Here is an 18330-nt window from a genome sequence, read left to right on the forward strand (position 1 = left end):
CTAACTTCAATTCCTATCAATTTAACCCATAAAACCTCAATTTATTCAACTAAATCAATATCTAAAAATTTTCTATTTTTCTTCATTTTAACCTCATACATGTATAACTTTGAATTAGGCATCCATAAACATAAAAATCATAAGAAAATGAGCTAAAACAACTTACCAATCAAGCTTTAGGGCCTTAATCCTCAAATTTCCCTTTTCTATTTCTTTCTTTCTTTCTTTCTCACGTTTGCTCTCTGTAACTCTTTCTATGTTTCTTTACTCATTATTCTTTATTCATTATACTATATTATATTATTATTAACCTATAATAATATAAAATTCACATGTGTAATAGCTATAACATAAAATATCTTATAGCTATTACACATATATACCAACTATTACACATGTTATATCATACATTCACACACATGGCACTTAGGGTCTAATTGCTAGATTAGTCCCTTTTACTTCTTTAATCTATAATTAAACTTTTATTCCTTATGCAATTTAATCCTTTAAACTAAATTCAAGCTACTTCACTTAATTAAACACTAAATAACCATTCAATTATAATTCATAAATATTTCTAATAAATATTCATGAATAAATTTCACGAAAATAGTACTCAAGACTCAATTTCCGATACCGTAACATTCGGTTCATTACAAGTAATGTTATGTTTTATAATCTCAGTTAGAGAATCATAAATGTCACAATAGCATGAAAGTTGTAATGAAAGATCAAATTGGGTGGAACGCAAGGAATGAGTACGATCGTTCACTAATGAATTGACAGAAAAGACCATGGTTGGACCATGGCAATACATGAGATTTGTGTGCCAGTGTAAGACCATGTATGGGACATGGCATCGGCATTGAGACGAGGGCTAGTGTAAGACATGTCTGGGACATGCATCGGCCTCGAGATGTTAGCCAGTGTCAGACATGTCTAGGACATGCGTCGGTTACGAGATGTGCTAGTGTAAGACATGTCTGGGACATGCGTCAGCACGGTTACATGTGTCAGTGTAAGACCTGTCTGGGACACGGCATCGACCTAGATGGATGAGAGCTAGTACAAGACCATAGTTGAACTATGGCATCAAGTAAACGATGTAATCAAAACCGTAAGACGTTCTCTAATTTGATAAATATTGGAAAGTGATTAAGACTAAATGTGGAAACTTGATAAGACATTAAGGGTAATTTGAGAAAAAAGAAATGAAAGTTTGAGTTATGATAAATTCACTTATGTTTAGCTAATATTCGCATGAAATAAAGTTGCATGTATTACTGAGATAAGTGAAAATGTGTTTATAACAAGTTGGAAATTTGAAATGTTTGAATCAATATGCTTAAAGCTATGTTGTTGTTGAATATGTATTTGCTTGAGAGTCAAAAGTTTAGAGGCTTTACAATCTTCGCCCTCTTACTAGAATAGAGTTATACATGAGATTCTCGAGAGATATGTTGCATAAGCTTGCAAAAGTGAAACTGAAGAGTACAATAATGGAATAGTATGAGATTAGCGAAGACAGAATTAGTTAGAGGAATAACATCAGACTCACACAGATGTCTGAGTATAACAGATTCAATTAAACAAAAGTGATGGCTATCTTTCTCTTCTGAATATTCTATGTTTTCCTCAATTCTGGGGAATATGTATGGTTATCCCTTTCGAATGGAAATTCTATCATACGAGGATGCTAGTGACTGTGATATTAGATGAAAAGCTCTATTGGTCCAGTTAGTTATGATTGACATTTTCCCCATCTCTTCAGATTTCTATTCTGATATATTGGAATGAAGTTGATAGTAAAAAAAAAAAAATCTATGTGAGATTATTCTGATGTTCTATTGATTATGGTTTATATATGTGAGAATTATATTATCTCTGTTACGAGAAATTCTAGAGCGTACAGACAGTAGTTTCCTTCTGGTTTTTTCTGAGGGATTTTCCGGATCATCTTTAGTATTTTCTTCTGGATTATATTCTCGGATTTCTGGTATAGTCTTTATATCTTAGAATTTCTTATATGGGTTTTTTTCTCGTTCTTGTTTCGAGAATTATCAAGCTTGGCTTATCTTTACGAGTAATCTTTGACTTGCGATATTAGAATCTGTTATGATTAAGCTTCTGGCTCGACCATAGAAATGTGGGGACTTCAGTGTCAAGATTTTTTTAAAATTCCTGGGGTAAAGAATGGTTATTCTGCAAAAGTAAATCTGAGTTATGTGCATTTAAGTTTATTCTCTAGTTCGAGAATACTGTTACGTGTTCTTTGGTAAGTAGTCGTACAGTCAGAAATGATGGGGTTTTATTCTTGAAAGTATGTTATAGAAACATATTAGTTGGATTTCTCTTGTTCGAGAGATGTTATAAGTATAGTTATCCTGATTAATAAAGAGACCACATCTATGAAGTTGGAATCATTTGATTCATGTTAGTAAAGTTTCTAAACAGTTGATGATCAGAGTATAGAAATGTGGCTATAAGTGGTAAATTAAACAAGTAAAGCATGATTCGACTTTTAATTTGGAATTTCAGGGAGGATTTGATTTCTGGTTTCTATTACTATTAATTCAGAGTAAGATTTCAGTACTGAGAAACTCTGGGTATACAGAGAATTGAGTACAGAGTTCACAGCAATATCTTGTCTATTTGTTCAAAGGATGTCGAATTGTCTATAGGGTAAAGCCAAATATCAAATGTATTCAAGATTATTATTGTCAGTGATGACAGTGGGAAGAAAATGAGAAAGGACTGTTATGAATTTCGTATCGGGATGTCTCTCATTCCCAGGAAAAAAGAGGGATGCAAGTTGATTTGTGATAGATTGATGATGGAAGTCCGCATGATTATTTTAGTATGTATAGAAATATTATTTGACAGATGTGACTGAGTTGTATGTTTCTGAGTTTATAGTTCCAAGAATGTCAGTCTCCAGTGTTTCAAATTGAGCTCCGAGGTTTATACCTCAACTATGGAAAAACTATAGGAAATCTTGAGTATGAGCTTGTGCTGAGTTGTTTTGTAAGTTGTGAGAAAAATATATAAGTGACTAGTGAAAGTAAAGAACAACTTTTTCTGGTAAGATTTTCGGGGACGAAAATCCCTAAAGGGGAGAAGAAATGTAACAGCCCGATTTTGGGCCTAGCAGAACAGTAGTTTTGGGACCACTATTTTGAGGCTAGAGAAAATTATTTTAGTATTATTTTGTGTTATAATATAACTTTATAAGTGCATGTAAATTTTGGTAAGTTAATTTTAGCGATTTCTAGTCCAATTTCGAAAAAGGACTAAATCGCGTAAAAGATAAAAGTTGTGTGTTAATGCTAAATGTGTTAATAGACTAGAGAACTAAAATTGAAGGCATTTAAAGGGCAATTAGACCCTTTTTAAGTGTGTGGCCGGCCAAGGGGAGACCAATTGGTCAAAAGGCCAAAATTTGTGGCTTTTATGTGTTTTAATTGACTAATTAGTAATAAAATAAAGAAAAGAAAATATCATCTTTTCTTCATCTTCTCTCCACCGAAAAATGGCAGCAAAGAAAGGGTTTAGAAGCTGGAAACTTTCAGCAAAGAAACTCCCTTTATAGTAAGTGATTTTAATGTCTTTGCTTGATGATTTTTACATTTTGGAACCCTAAAGCATGAGCTTTCATAAGAGGGATTATTTTGCAAAATGATGAAGAGTCTAGGGTTTTACCATGAGAGTAAATGTGTTGTTTTCTGTCTTTTTATGGAAGATTATGAGTCCTAGTTGTCTAATAAACAACTTTTGTGAAAGAAATTGCATGAAAATACCTTAAAAAGGGCTAAATTGCTAAGTTGTAAAATGAGTTGTAAATGTGTAAAATAGTTGAAATTATGAGTTGCTGTAGTTATGAAAATGGTTCATCTAGACTCAAGGAGTAAAGAAATGTGATAAAAATTAATTTACGAACGTTGGGACAAAAGTGCAAATATGCAAAATTTTAGGGGTCAAAATGAAAATTTTAAAAAATATGATTTTTAGACCCATATGAATATTGTGACTGATTTTTAGGCTAAATTGATGTTATAGATGATGAAAATTGAGATTTGGACCTAGAACGGAAAGAAATCGATTTATGGACGAGTATGTCTTTTCACCTTTGTGGTATATAGGTAAGTTCGTATGTAAACAATACCATGCTATACATGTATTTAAATGTTATCATTACATGAATTGTACAGATATTAATGTGTATGTGATTAATAGAGATATGATAAGACAAAGCCTTAATAGGCAAGGAAAAATCCCGTTTGAACCTTAGGAATAAATTAGGATACGAGTGACATGTCACTAGGAATTATGAGTCTAGATGACTAGCTCGATAGTGAGTATTGAAATGTCATGAGATATGAGATAGCTTTAGCTACAATTGAGGCACTTATGTGCAAAGGCTTTTCCGAGTATCCAATTAGTATTCCAAGTGTTCAACGGGCAATCCAAGGAAAGAGTTGATGATGGTCCCAATGAGGTAAATCATTGGTGAGTATGCACTCGAGTTATGTTACGAGTTGTGCAAGTATGTATACTAAGCCTATGAGAATGCCTTGATATGTGATTATCTATGATGCATAATATGTGTTCTTACCATGATGGATAAAATGGTGTTGTATTAATATTATGAACAATGACCATGAATGAGTAACTTAGCCTTGACAGATTTGAGTTACTGCAGTAGTGTAACTTTGAAAATACACTAAAAATAGTGGAAAATGAATTAGAGGCAGAATAAAATATAGGATTAAAGCTTAATGAGTCTATTTTCACATGAAAGAAATAGAGGAAGAAAAATAATTATATATTGTGTGATATTTAAATTCTCGTGAAATAGGGTCTGAATGAATTTGAGATCCCCTGTTCTGATTTTATAAATTCACTGTAAATTGTAAAAAAATTATTAAGAGTCATAACTTACATGCATGGATTCCTTATTGAGTCTATCTTTATGGGAAACAAACGGCATGATCATTGGAATTATGTACAGGGAGAATCGGTTCGAAGTGCATAGGGGTCAGAGTAGTCATACCCTGAAATAGGGGAAACTTTAACTAATAAACTGTACTAAATGGTTTGACCAAAAATTCTAGAAAAAAATTAGTAAGTATACATATGAGTCTAGTTCCAAGAGAAATAGACGAGAACATTATTCGAGTCCAGTACTATGAGATAATTGAACTTTAGTGCAGAAGGGTTGAAACTGTCAGACAGTGAATCAGGAGCAAACTTGAGGAATAAACTGTACTAATTGGCTAAGTCAAAAATTCTGGAAATTTTATGGAAGAAAGATAAATGATTCTAGTTTCAGGAAAAATTAACGGAACTTAATTTAGAGTTTCGTAGCTCCAGATATAAATAATTTAGTGACTGCTGCTCAGGAAGACAGTTTGTAGTAAACTTGAGAATATGTTGTAAACATTGATAAAGCAAGTTAATGAGTCCCGAACCACCCCGAATGCATGTATTGGGCCTTGTAAGCTCGCATAAGGGACAGATTACATGTGAAAAGAAAAGTTTTTAATTATTTGAGATTTCATGGCCTTGTTTAGTATGGAAGTGTTAGTAAAAGTCAGGTAGCACCTCGAACAGCGTCCCGACGTCGGATGTGGGCGAGGGGTGTTACAGTAAATTTCTAGTATAAGATGATATGAATTCAAGATTAATGACTATGAGAAATACTTGATATACAAAGATCTGAAATGTACATGTTCATTGGAAACTTAAAGTGATAAATACACGTACGTGGAAATAGAATATTGATGAGCTCATCCATATTTCTTAGTATTTATGTGAATTACATCACTAACATGTTTGATGATGATGTATGTGTGTTTAGTTATTGATTAAATTGATTTGGATGTACTATGTATGTTTACTTTAAACAAATACAATTGGTAAGTTAAATTCTTGTTATAGAACTTACTAAGCATTAAATGCTTACTTCGTTTTCTTTCCTCTGTTTTATAGTACTCGGAAGCTCATAAAGGTTGGAAGTGGGTCATAGCAAAATCACACTATCCTTCAGCTCATTTTGGTATAATTAGTAAAATTACCTTTGGTATAATGGCATGTATACACTAAATTAAGCCAAATGATTATATGCTTTGGTTGTAATTAGCCATTGGAATGGCTAGTGATGGTACGTTTGATGTATATATGCATGAGGTTGTATTATGTTTGGTATGTGAGTGTGCTTAGATTGGTATTTTAGCTATAAACATACTTAAGTAAATGATCAATTGAGTAAGTTGGAAGTTTGAATAAATGTCATGATATATCATGTATAAGACTTAGTTTGGCTTGATTTGAAAGTTATTAATTGGCTTGTGAATGTGCTTAAACGTTATTATAGGTGGAAAGCAAATTGGGTGAGAAAAGCGGCATAGAAAATGACCTATTTTCATTTACACGAGTAAAGACACGGGCATGTGTCTCAACCGTGTGTGACACATGGCCATGCGCATAGACATGTGGATTGGCTGCATGTCCCTTGCATCTTTAAAATTGCAAAAATAGAATGCTTAGGTATTTTCATACGGGCAGAGACACGGGCGTGTGTCTCAGCCATGTGTGGCACATGGCCTGGCACACGGATGTGTGTCTCAACTGTGTGTGGCACACAGCCTAGCACTGGGGTGTGTGGCTAGGCCATGTAGCCCCTGCACCTAATTAATATAAATTAAAATGTTCACACGGCCTAGCATACGGGCGTGTGGCTTGGCTGTATGACCCAAGTCAGTAACCACCCTAATTTGGACACAGGATAGGACACGGCCGTGTGTCCCTATTTCGAATGTCCACAAGGTCAGGGACACGGGCGTGTCTCTCGACTGTGTGAACCATATGGCCTGATCACATGAGCGTGTGTCCCCTATACCGTGGAAAATTTTTTGAGATTTTGCGAAAAATTCTCTAAGTACCCGGTTTAGAGCCGACTTGTTTCTAATGTTTATTTTAGGCTTCAAGGGCTCATAAAAAGGGACTATATGATTTATTATGAATAGATTCTGATATAATGATAAATTATATGAAATGTCTGTTATATATTCTGTAAATTTTGGTAATGCTCTGTAACCCTATTCCGGTGACGGATATGGGTTAAGGGTGTTACATAACTAAATATTTTAATTACTCTTATCGTTAACTTAGGTCTTATTTGATAAACCGTTGAAAAAAATTTAATCCATTGAAAATGATTTAATATTTTACACATGTTTGATAATCCAAAATAAAAATAATCTGGTAGAATTTTTCTATAAAAAAAGTGGAATATGATAAGTAGATAAGAGCTACTTATCACTTAAATTTTAGGATAAATCTCAAAATTATATATGAACTTTGATTTAATGTGCAATTGTGTACATGAACTTTAATTTGGTGCAATTATACATGTGAAACTCTAATTGTAGTTCAAATGCATACTTGAAACTTTAATTTTGGTTTAATTATACACATTTAAAGAAACAAATACATCAATTTATTTTTATATTAGATAAATATAAATATAAATATAATTATTTATGTATGCAACATATTAACATAAAATGATGTTATATCAATGATTGTGTTAATAATTTCTAAGAATTGGATCAAATCAAAATTTCATGTATAAAATTACACAAAATCAAAGTTTATGTATACAATTGCACGTTAAACTATAGTTCATGTATAATTTTGAACTTTATCCTAAATTTTATTTTATTTATTTTAATATTATATTATCCTATAAAATTTTACATTTAAAATTTGACTTTTGTTTAGAATAAGGTAAAATATTTAAAAATTAAAAATAAAATGTAAAATATATTATTTATATAATTTAAAATCTATATTTACCAAAAATATAATGTTCAAACAAATTTCATAACATAAATTTAATACTTCAATTTTAGTACTCAATTTCTCTAACATTTATTTTTAAATTTATCAAACACCATCTTAGTAAATATTTAGTTTGATAATTAATTTTGAATTTCGTTAACTTAGTTCAACATGGGTGGTAAAGTGTTATTTTATAATTTTATATTAATATTAATATTAATATTAATTAAAATAATTATATTAATATTAAAAGAATTTCTCTCCCCTATTGTCCCTCTATATCCCAGTATTGATGTGGCACGATATAATTTATTAATGATTTTTTTTAACTGTGTTAAGAATTGAGATAACTTAGATAAAGAAAAAGAAAAAAGAAAAGTATAGTTTTGAGATCATGAATTCATATATTAATACCTTTCTTCATAATTTCAGCACAAATGTGAGGAGATGGGTGGTCCCTTAGCTAGGAGAAGGGCCACCAGGCTCTGCCAATACACATGAGGTTGCGATCACATTAAAACTGTTTTGTAGTGAAAGTAGAATTTGATTCGATTTAAAATAAAATAAAATAAAATTTATATTTAAGTTAATTGAATTTAATTATTGAATTAATTTGAATAAATAATTGAATTTTAAATTGAGTCAAGTTGAACTTTACAACTTAAATAATTCGAATAATAGATTGGTGGAAATATCCCTTTAATCCCTGTTAATTTTGAAGATGAATAAATTGGTCAATCTTTCAATAAAATTACAAAAAAATTAAAATAATTTTAAAATTTAAATATTTCTAAAGTAATAATTTTGAGGCGAAATAAGTTAATTATTTATTCAAGTTTATTATACTAGAATATATTATTATTATTATTATTATTATTATTATTATTATTATTTTTTCTTTGAAAAATATATATGGTTTTAAATTTATATGCTCTAACATATAATTAATTATACTGTAATAAAATTTTAATTTGACATGTTTAATTTTTAAGTTATCTTAAACAATTTTACTCAACTCAAATTTTATTTCAATCAACTTAATTCGAAAAAATTTTAAATTGAGTTAAGATGATAAAATAAGAGTCATAAACTCAATTGATATAAAAAATTTTTATTCGATTTGATTAAAAGCTAACTTGTATCAGAACTAGGAATCAGCTCCTTGTGATAGATATTACCATCAGCAACAAAAAAAGTGCTTATCATCTCTTAATTGCCAATCAAGTCCCTTAATCAACAGATCTCTTCCAAGCCCAAGAATGAATGATTTTTTCCTTCCTCTTCCAAACCCAATTTATAAGTTGAGTTTATAAATATTAACATGGCAAAGGGTTTAAAATGTTACAGGTAGCGTGGTTTGGGTGGAGTACATGGAAAAGAATTAAAAGCAGATTGTTGTGGGGGTGTGTGGACTGTGGGCTTTCTAAAGGGTTTTGGTGGATGCGTTTCAAACCACAAAATAGAAAATATCTAAAATAGTTGACGAATGACTGATTAATGCCAAAACGTCCCTCCTATTATGTCATTGGTGTTGAGTCTAAAATGTCGACTGCTAGTTAGTGGTGAGGTGTGCATGGCCGGGCCGGGTCCAAATAAAATTTTAGGCCCGGGTTTGGCCCGGCCCAAAATACGGGCCTAAAAATTTGTCCAAGTCTTTCCCTAAATAAAATTGTTAAGCCCGAACCTGGTCCTGCCCGGCCCATATTAGTTTTTTTAGCTTATTTCATTAAATAAAAAATTTTAAAATATAATAAATTAAATATATTTAAAAACATAAAAACAAATATTAAAACAAGCAACAAATAAAAAATGAGACTAAACCAATTCTTAAAATAATACACAAATTGAAAATATAATAAAAAGTAGTTATATTAAAATTGAAAATAAAATGTAAATGTGATTAAAAATAAAAATATATATATATATTTAGTATATAATTCGGGCAGGGACCGGGCCAAAAAATTTTACTCGAGGCCCGGCCCGTTTTCTAAACGGGCCTCCTTTTTTTGCCCAAATCCATATTTCAAGCCTATATTTTTACTAGAACCTTCCCATTTTCAGATGGGGGCCTCGGGCAGGGCCGGGTAGCCCGGTCCATGCACACCTCTAGTTCACATTTGCACCACTAGAATATAGGTTATCCATTTTTTGATTATCAAGTTAATGGGCATACCATCCATTAAATCATAAAGTGAAATTTGAATGAGTTAAATTTTAAATAGAAGTATCATTCGAAAACACATTATTAAAGAGGTGGGCATGAATTTAAAAATCTCGTAAGACATTGTATATTCTCGAGTCACCTGATCAATAAATTGCACCCTTCACCCTGATACTTTACCACTCATGGGGACAATCTACGGATGGTCTCGAGGCATGGTTACTTTATAACTTACCTCTCAATTGGGGGATTATATCCCTACCTCAATTTACACTTGGTTGGACTTGGACCCTCCATTGGACACTCACATCTACTATAAAATAATCTAAGATATCACTTAGTAGGAGGATTTCTCTCCACACAAAACCCTAATACATTAAGCATTTGTGTGGAATCCTTCTACCTGTTCGACTTTCGGCCCTAGAATGGGTGAACCGGCTTTAATTCCTTGACTCAAGCCCCTTTCCTTCTTCTCGACTTCCATTGATATTGTGCATCAACTATAATTTTTTTATGAGAAATGGTCCCTAAACTTGGGGAAGGGTTAGTGTAGTTATCAATTTTTTCATACTGCTTTTAGGTTTTGGCCTTTCGAGTTTATTTTGACAAAATAAGTTTTGTTGAAAGGTTTGGACAATATTTTATAAAGTAATATAAAGTTCCAAAATTTTTTGATTAATGTTTCTAAAAGAAATAAAATTTTAAGTAATAAAAAATAAATAACTCTTATATTATATTTTTAAAATTATTTTTATAGGGTTTTAGTTTATTTTATCTATTTTAAATATAAAATAGTTATTTTACATCTTAAAATTCAATTCGGCTTGAGTAACCGTAATTTTTAATTTGTATTCTAAAATTATCCAAACACTTTAGTTTAGATTAGGCTTCTATTTCTTGGCATTTATTGCTTAGTCCTACTTAAACGGTTATTTTTTTGCCTCATCTTACGTGAAAAGTGTATAGCATCTAATAAGAATGCGTCTCATGTCATGTTCTTAATAGTTAATATCGTTTTTGGGTAAACCGAGACAAAATTGACAATTTAGGGATAACTTGCACCTTAGGTACTAATTTGAGAATTTGGGTATAATTTAAGGACCAATTTATTAATTAAGCTAAAACATATTAAAAAATTATAAATAAATATGAATATTTGATGCATTATCAGTAAACAAATAACAATACGTACAATACCTCTATGGTGAAATAAAAAAATAGAAAACTTATAAATAAATAAACTTTATTTAAACATAAACTCAAATACTAAACCATAAACTTAAAATTCAAAAAAATATAATAATATATAATATTATTATTCACTAATAATTCATTAAATTTATATATCGAGAAAAACATATCGAATATCATCCTCACAAAAAAAAATCCATAGAAATTATTAACAAAGCAACCAACTTTTTTTTTTTTTTTTGAGTAACAATACATCGTGCACTAACATGACATCAAACAAATATAAACAACAAAGGAAAGAGAACAAGTGTTTTCTAACAAAATAAACAATATTGTAGGGACTGAAATGCTGAAAGCAAATTAATTGGATGCTTTTTGTGTTCCGAATTTGTGTCTATCCCATTTAATTTCATTATGCCAATTACTGTCATGACATTTTTTTTTTTTAAAATTATTTATTGAAGGTGGTGATTGTCCTACTTATGATATTATCACCGAAACCGAAATTGGAAGCTGCTGCGTTGTCTACAATTATGTAGTTTTTGAATCACGTATTTTAATTTCAACATCATTATTCAAAGCCGCTGAATGAAATTACCAACACAACACGCACAAGTGTCCAATCTGAATTAACCCAAAAACAACCCTAATATCACTTTGCAATCTCTATCTAAATTCATGCGCTCTGATCCTAGAATTGTACACACCCATCTCTTTCATCTTTCATACAGTAATTTGTGGAATATGGTAAAGGATATCTCCAGTCTTCTGCAACTTTTAGAACAATATGAAATCTTTTTCATTTCATGTCCCCTCTTCTTCTCCTTGTTGGCCATCTTCGTGGTCGTCTTCATTCGTACCTTTAACACAAGAAACCTCGTATTACCACCGTCGCCGCCGAAACTCCCAATCATCGGAAACCTCCACAACATCGGACGCTACCCTCATCGCTCACTCAAGTCCTTAGCTCAAAGGTTCGGTCCTCTCATGTCGCTACGCTTCGGCAATGTCCCCGTACTCGTCGTCTCCTCCGCTCATGCTGCCTCTGAGATCAAGAAAACTCATGACTTGACATTCGTAAACAGACCGAAACGCAGCATCTTTCAAAAGCTTCTTTATGACTACAAAGACGTGGCGTCGGCACCTTACGGTGAGTATTGGAGACAAATGAGAAGTATATGCGTACTAAATCTTTTGAGTAACAGAAGGGTTCAATCTTATCGAGGTGTGCGAGAAGAAGAAACGGCTCTAGCAGTGGAGAAGATCGAAAAGTCTAGCTCTTTGTGTTCCCCGGTGAATCTAAGCGAACTCTTTTCCGCAACCAACAACAACGTTATCTGCAGAATCGCTTTAGGAAGAAAATACAGTGAAGATACCAACAAGTTTGGTAAGCTTTTGAATGAGTTTACGAAGTTGTTGGGTGCTCTGGATGTTGGGGATTATCTTCCATGGCTTGCATGGTTAAGCCATGTTAATGGACTCCATGGTAAAGCAGAGAAAGTGGCGAAGGAGTTTGATGAATTTCTGGATGGAGTGCTCGAAGAACATATGAATCGGCATGACAGACACGTAAATGATCATGCAGGGATCCAAGGTGAATATCAAGAAGACTTTGTGGATGTTTTGCTGGAGATTCAGAGGGAAAACACAGTTGGCTTCCCTTTAGAAAAAATCAGCATTAAGGCTCTTATCTTGGTAAGAACTAACAAGTTAATTTTTCATATATGTTAGCATAACGTATCTGTGTATACTGTTGTTTTCACTGTAAAGAGAATTATATATATATATATATTACAGTTCCAGAACTTCAGCTGAAGTGGATATCTTTCCAGGATATGTTTGCAGCCGGTACCGATACGACATACGCGGTCCTGGAGTGGGCAATGACAGAACTCTTAAGGCACCCCAAGATAATGAAGAAACTTCAAAACGAGGTCAGGAATGTTTCTGCTGAAAATTCAAGCATATCGGAGGATGATCTCGATAACATGCACTACCTAAAAGCAGTCATCAAAGAGACTCTTCGTTTACATCCTCCGATTCCCTTGTTGCTTCCAACAATATCTACAAAAGACGTCAAGCTCAAGGGCTATGACGTTATCCAAGGAACTCAAGTTATCATCAATGCTTGGGCGATCGGAAGAGACCCTGCGTCATGGGAGAATCCGGAAGAGTTTATTCCGGACAGGTTCTTGGATAATTCCATAGATTTCAAAGGACAACATTTCCAGCTGATTCCATTCAGCTCTGGAAGGAGGACTTGTCCGGGAATCTTGTTTGCAATCGCAATAAATGAGCTTCTCGTAGCAAATCTCGTGCACAAGTTTGATTGGTCATTGCCTGGTGGAGCAAAAGAGAAGGATTTGGACATGACCGAAACCGTCGGCCTTACCACACACAAAAAATCTCCTCTAATCGCTGTAGCGAATAGATGTTCTTTCTAGTGCAAAGCCTCGTCTGTTACAGTAAGTATTCTAAGTTACATGTGCTTGTAAATCTATGCATGTTATTTTCCTTGCCATAATGCATTAAATTTCTCTACTTGTAGCGTCCGAAAACTAGATTTTAAGTGAACGGAATGGCTTTCAATCGATACCATTATATGTATCCAATGCCAATGTGATTGAGGACATATGTAATCACAAGGATTTGCACCTAAGAAACAGGCAACACCATGAAACTCTGCTAACTACTGTGGCTTTCAAAATTGGGATCCTCAAAACATCTCCAGTATCTTATAGTTGATCACAAATTCAACTGCCATCTTTCAGATGGTTTAACTTTTAATCGAATATCTTCAAGAAGATCAATATAACTTTAGTGAGTCCGTATATCCTGAAGATAATGACCCACTTGCTGTGCACCAATGAACAAGGCATCAGCAACCACAAAAACTCCAACCTGACGACAAAATCAACACGGGATTATGTTTGCAAGTAACTACTACACTTGAGCTCATTTTGCTGGAAAAGATGAAGTGAATAATTACCAGGCGAATCGAGTAGAGTAATCGGTAACCCCAGCCTTCTCTGGCAGCTTGAGCTCTCTGCTGATCCGTCCAACTGAAAGTTAAAATGGAATTAGATAAAATGGCTAGTCTACATGATAACTATAAGTTACATAGTCTCTGGTTTTCAATTTCAAAGTTCAAACTGCACTTGCTACTCAAGATCACATTTTAGATGAGATTTTTCTTCTTCTTCTTCTTCAAATTCTTTTACACCCTACAATCAAATATACAGGACCTATTTCCGTATTAAAAACTTGAGCTATAATAAAATGGTTTTAATCTAACTCTTCATTTTAGTCAAATACCTGTGTTTCTACCCAGGCCCAATGCATATCCAAATATAGGTATGAGGGTACGATCATCCATATAAAATCGTCAGTCCAAGTAGCATACGTTTTAATATCCTTAAACCAGTCTTTGGAACAAGGTCCTGGCAGGTCAATTTGTCATATTTATTTTGGAGAGAAGGGAGAGATATATCATGTACCCGAGAAACTCTGAAAGCCCACCAATTCCTGCAAACTTCAAAGGCTGAGTACCTTCTCTGGCAAGATCCTGAAGAAAATTAAATTGAGATTTGCCAAATTAATTGAACTTCTTCATGTACAATCGAACACAAGTAATTAGTCAGCAGGAAAATGAGAATAAAAACTAAAAGGAAATTCTGTCAAGCAGTACCTCTTCTTCAGCAGCCTCTAGACCCCCTTGAACCCAGAAAAGATTTTTATAGCCAGCATTACACAGTAGCTCACAAGCCGCTAGAGATCTGGCAAAAAAGTGCAGTCCAGTGAAGCTAAAGAATTGATGCCATGTTTAGCAGCTAAAGGGTACTCAAAGATGTACATATTTTCGCCTTCAGTCACAGTGACCAAGCAGTGGGTTTCTAAATAAATCCATGGAAATGAATTTCAACTCCGGAAAAGAACAAAGTATAGCGTACAAAGTCAGGGTAGACAGACCATAAATCTGAAATGAGAACTTAAAATGTAGTTATCATTTATCTAATTGACCCATGTGCCTACATTGCATAACAACAATATATACTATCAAATTCTATCTATTTTTCTCCATCTTCTTTTTCTTTTTTCTTTCACTGAGCTCACAAACTGGAATGGTCAAGACACGACACAGACTAATAACTCCAGCTCTGATTCAGAAGAACATTCGCATTCCGAGCACTTTTTGTTATGTTAGTAATAAAACTGATTGTTCAAAACTATCATCCAAAGCATTCCAAAGCATTCATAGTCTCAAGTTCATTCTTTTGAGAGAATTATTGCATAAAGATTGAAAATGACTCATACTGCCCTTAAAAGATCAAAAGCAAACATTATAATAATAGCTGTATCCATAAATTGGGTCCAAATGCTTCGCCTAAAAAGATGCTTCAGCATTTTAAGGTCTAAATAACATAAAACATTTTCAGCTGAGATCAAATTAAAAGGAAAAGTAATCCATTAAATGAAACAAAATCAATACTAAAGTGCAAACACTCTCTCCTCTGTCACTTAAAAGAAAAAAAAAATCACCTCAATCCCTTCTGGCATGTAACGATAAGCTCTGCATCTTTTGGGAATTTCTCCTCAACTTTTGACAAGAACTGACTGTCAAAGAAAGCAGTTAAAGAATAAGTACAAAATTTATTTTATATACATGAAATGTGAGAGTGGCCATGGACAAGCACATATGTGTGCAGAGCCACATACGCAAAATAGAGAAGCAAAGGCAACTTATAACGCACCTGTCATAAGACAATGTAGGCACCCCACTCCACCAACCCCCTATAGAAAACATAAAACAGTTTCAATATATGTCCTGAAAGCGGACCAAATTGGTTTTATCAAGTAATCCTACATTAGGTAAACCATTAATATGATCTTCCTAGAAGTCGGATGATGGAAAAGAATCAAGAGATACCCATCACAAAATTGGTGGCTTTTCTGGAAAGGGTTCCAACGTCAAATTTATTATCAACTTCAAAGATCGGTACCCAGGTGGAGCCCTTAACCCATGCCTTCAAAACAGTGTAAGAAAACATGAATATGTTCCAATCACAAATAAAGTGACACCAACCTTGGAGATACCACGCAACATACAATTCCCTAAATAAGAAAGGGATGAAATGAAAAAAACAAGAATTTGTTGTTTTTAGATACCAATTACTTACCACTTTCCCAACAATAATCAATACCTTAAAGAAATATGCCTATGTAATGCTTTAAACATGGTATTTCAAAAGAAACACGGATTGAAAACAAAACCATAATTTATGATACAATGAATAATAAGACTAGAGTAGCTTCAATCTAGAAGACAAGGGAGCTAAGAGACTAGTTGTAACAATCATGTTTGCGAGATTAAAGTTAAAAGAGAAGTGATTAATTACTTTCTCGCGCTCACTAGACGGGCGAACATCGAGTAGAGGCTTGTTTGAAAGTTGAATTGCATAACCTGCCTCTCTAGGTGTAAGAATCTTTACTTTTCCTTCCCTAATCTGTAAACACAATGCAGCTAAAACTTACTGCTAATAAAGCAAGAAGCCCCCATATTAAAGCTCAATTTACTAGATTTAGCATTGTCATGAGAATCATCCTCATTAGGGGGGGGTACTTTATCAAATATGGTAGTGAGGATTCAAGGAAAAAAAAACAGATAAAAGAAAAAAGAAACGAAAACTTAAAGCTGAGGAATAAAGAAAATATACCATAGCATCCCATCTTTTCTTCGCAGCAGCCATATCTCTCATTTGTTTCAACTCAAAATCTTCTTCACCAGCTTGCATTCGAATAACCCCACATTGCTAAATTCACAAGAAAACAATAATTTAAAAAAAAAAAAAACAACAAAAGAAACCAAAGGAGAAAACAATAAAACAAATTTGAATGAACCCAAAACCCATTAATTTGATTGGCTGGAAGAGAAGCATACAAAACGATGCAGAGTGACAGTTGGATGTTTGAAGGTTGACATACTTGGAGTTGGAATTGAAGAGTTCAAAAAAGGAGCTTTCTGGCTATGAAGGCGCGAAATGGTTAAAGAACTGAGAGAAGGAAAAGCCAAAGAAGCCATTGTTATGGTTGTTTCGAGATTTTTCTCTTTAAAAAAAAAAAGGTCAATTTATCAGTTGAATTTTTGCTTCATCCTTTCTGGGTTGGGTTCCTGGAGGATCATTATCCGAAAATCCAACTATCCAAATCTTAACGCCTTCATGCACGCCATTAACGACGTCGTTTTTTTTGATTACTTATTTCTCCCTCAAATTTATAAAAAAAAATTTATTATAATCATTCATTTAATTTTTTAATACTTGAACTTGACAAATCTATATATATATATAAACATTTTAAAAGATATGAAAAAGTTATAAAGTTTATAAAACCAAAAATAAATTATAGAAAATTTTGTTATTTGAAAAGTTTGGATTTGATTTTAATGGCGACTTAGAATATATTGATGATCGATAATTATATAGGTGTCTAGTAAGTAATTTAAAAACAATAAAATTAACGTTTGGTAACTAAAGATAAATGGTAAGTAATAATTTTGATTAAAGAGAAGTGATGCGAGAGAAGTTAATAAGGATTGATTGATGTACGATGGAGGATAGAGTATGAGAGAAAATAAAAATAAGTAATCATTTTTTAGTTAATATTTGGTACATTAGTAGTATAATTTTCTTATTCCATAAATAATCTCAAGTAGGTTTAAAGGATTGACAAGTATCTCATAGGATATAATAAAATATTAAAAATATATATATACACATGTTAATTTTTAACTCGTGGAATAAAAATGTTCATTGTCAATATACTAAATATTCACCCTTTTATTATATTTTATAAGACACTTATGAAGTCCTTAATCTTCATTGTACAAACTAAAAACTCTCTTGGACTCCATCATCGACATTTTCTACATCAAATATCATGTTGAGCCTCTATATTATTAAAAATTTTCTATGTCACATATTATGATAACACTTGACGATACGTTAATATTTTAACGAAAAAAGAAAAATAATATTTCAATAGCTCAAATGATTATATTTTTTAACGAAAAACTCAATTAATTCTTTTAATTATTTTTGAAAGATTTTTTTTAGTATTTAAGCCTAATCTAAACGAAA

General features: G+C 32.6%; 2 protein-coding genes and 1 long non-coding RNA gene across 4 annotated transcripts; 2 read left to right on the forward strand and 1 right to left on the reverse strand.

The window, feature by feature from the left end:
* The first annotated feature begins 3473 nt into the window (after positions 1-3473).
* LOC128285137 (uncharacterized) lies at positions 3474-6325 on the forward strand. The gene is made up of 3 exons (XR_008275555.1): positions 3474-3588; positions 4057-4139; positions 5989-6325. It is a non-coding gene; the product is annotated as an uncharacterized LOC128285137 (long non-coding RNA).
* Positions 6326-11754: 5429 nt separating this feature from the next.
* LOC108486221 (cytochrome P450 736A117-like) lies at positions 11755-13857 on the forward strand. Its single transcript, XM_017790133.2, has 2 exons — positions 11755-12889; positions 13027-13857. The coding sequence occupies exons 1-2, from the start codon at positions 11873-11875 to the stop codon at positions 13636-13638; spliced, it is 1629 nt and encodes a 542-aa protein (XP_017645622.1). The 5' UTR covers positions 11755-11872; the 3' UTR covers positions 13639-13857.
* Positions 13758-17427, reverse strand: LOC108486223 (rhodanese-like domain-containing protein 11, chloroplastic). Of its 2 annotated transcripts, none has more exons than XM_017790142.2 (10): positions 17177-17427; positions 16909-17004; positions 16591-16698; positions 16122-16218; positions 15946-15985; positions 15734-15808; positions 14883-14970; positions 14692-14759; positions 14184-14256; positions 13758-14095 (listed from the first exon to the last, which is right to left on the reverse strand). In XM_017790142.2, the coding sequence occupies exons 2-10, from the start codon at positions 16984-16986 to the stop codon at positions 14012-14014; spliced, it is 711 nt and encodes a 236-aa protein (XP_017645631.1). In that variant the 5' UTR covers positions 16987-17004; positions 17177-17427; the 3' UTR covers positions 13758-14011. The 2 variants fall into 2 exon arrangements, with proteins under 2 accessions (XP_017645631.1, XP_017645628.1); XM_017790139.2 differs by having other exon boundaries at positions 17133-17427.
* Positions 17428-18330: the final 903 nt, after the last annotated feature.

This window comes from Gossypium arboreum, chromosome 12 (genome assembly GCF_025698485.1).
Source record: "Gossypium arboreum isolate Shixiya-1 chromosome 12, ASM2569848v2, whole genome shotgun sequence".
NCBI lineage: Eukaryota > Viridiplantae > Streptophyta > Magnoliopsida > Malvales > Malvaceae > Gossypium > Gossypium arboreum.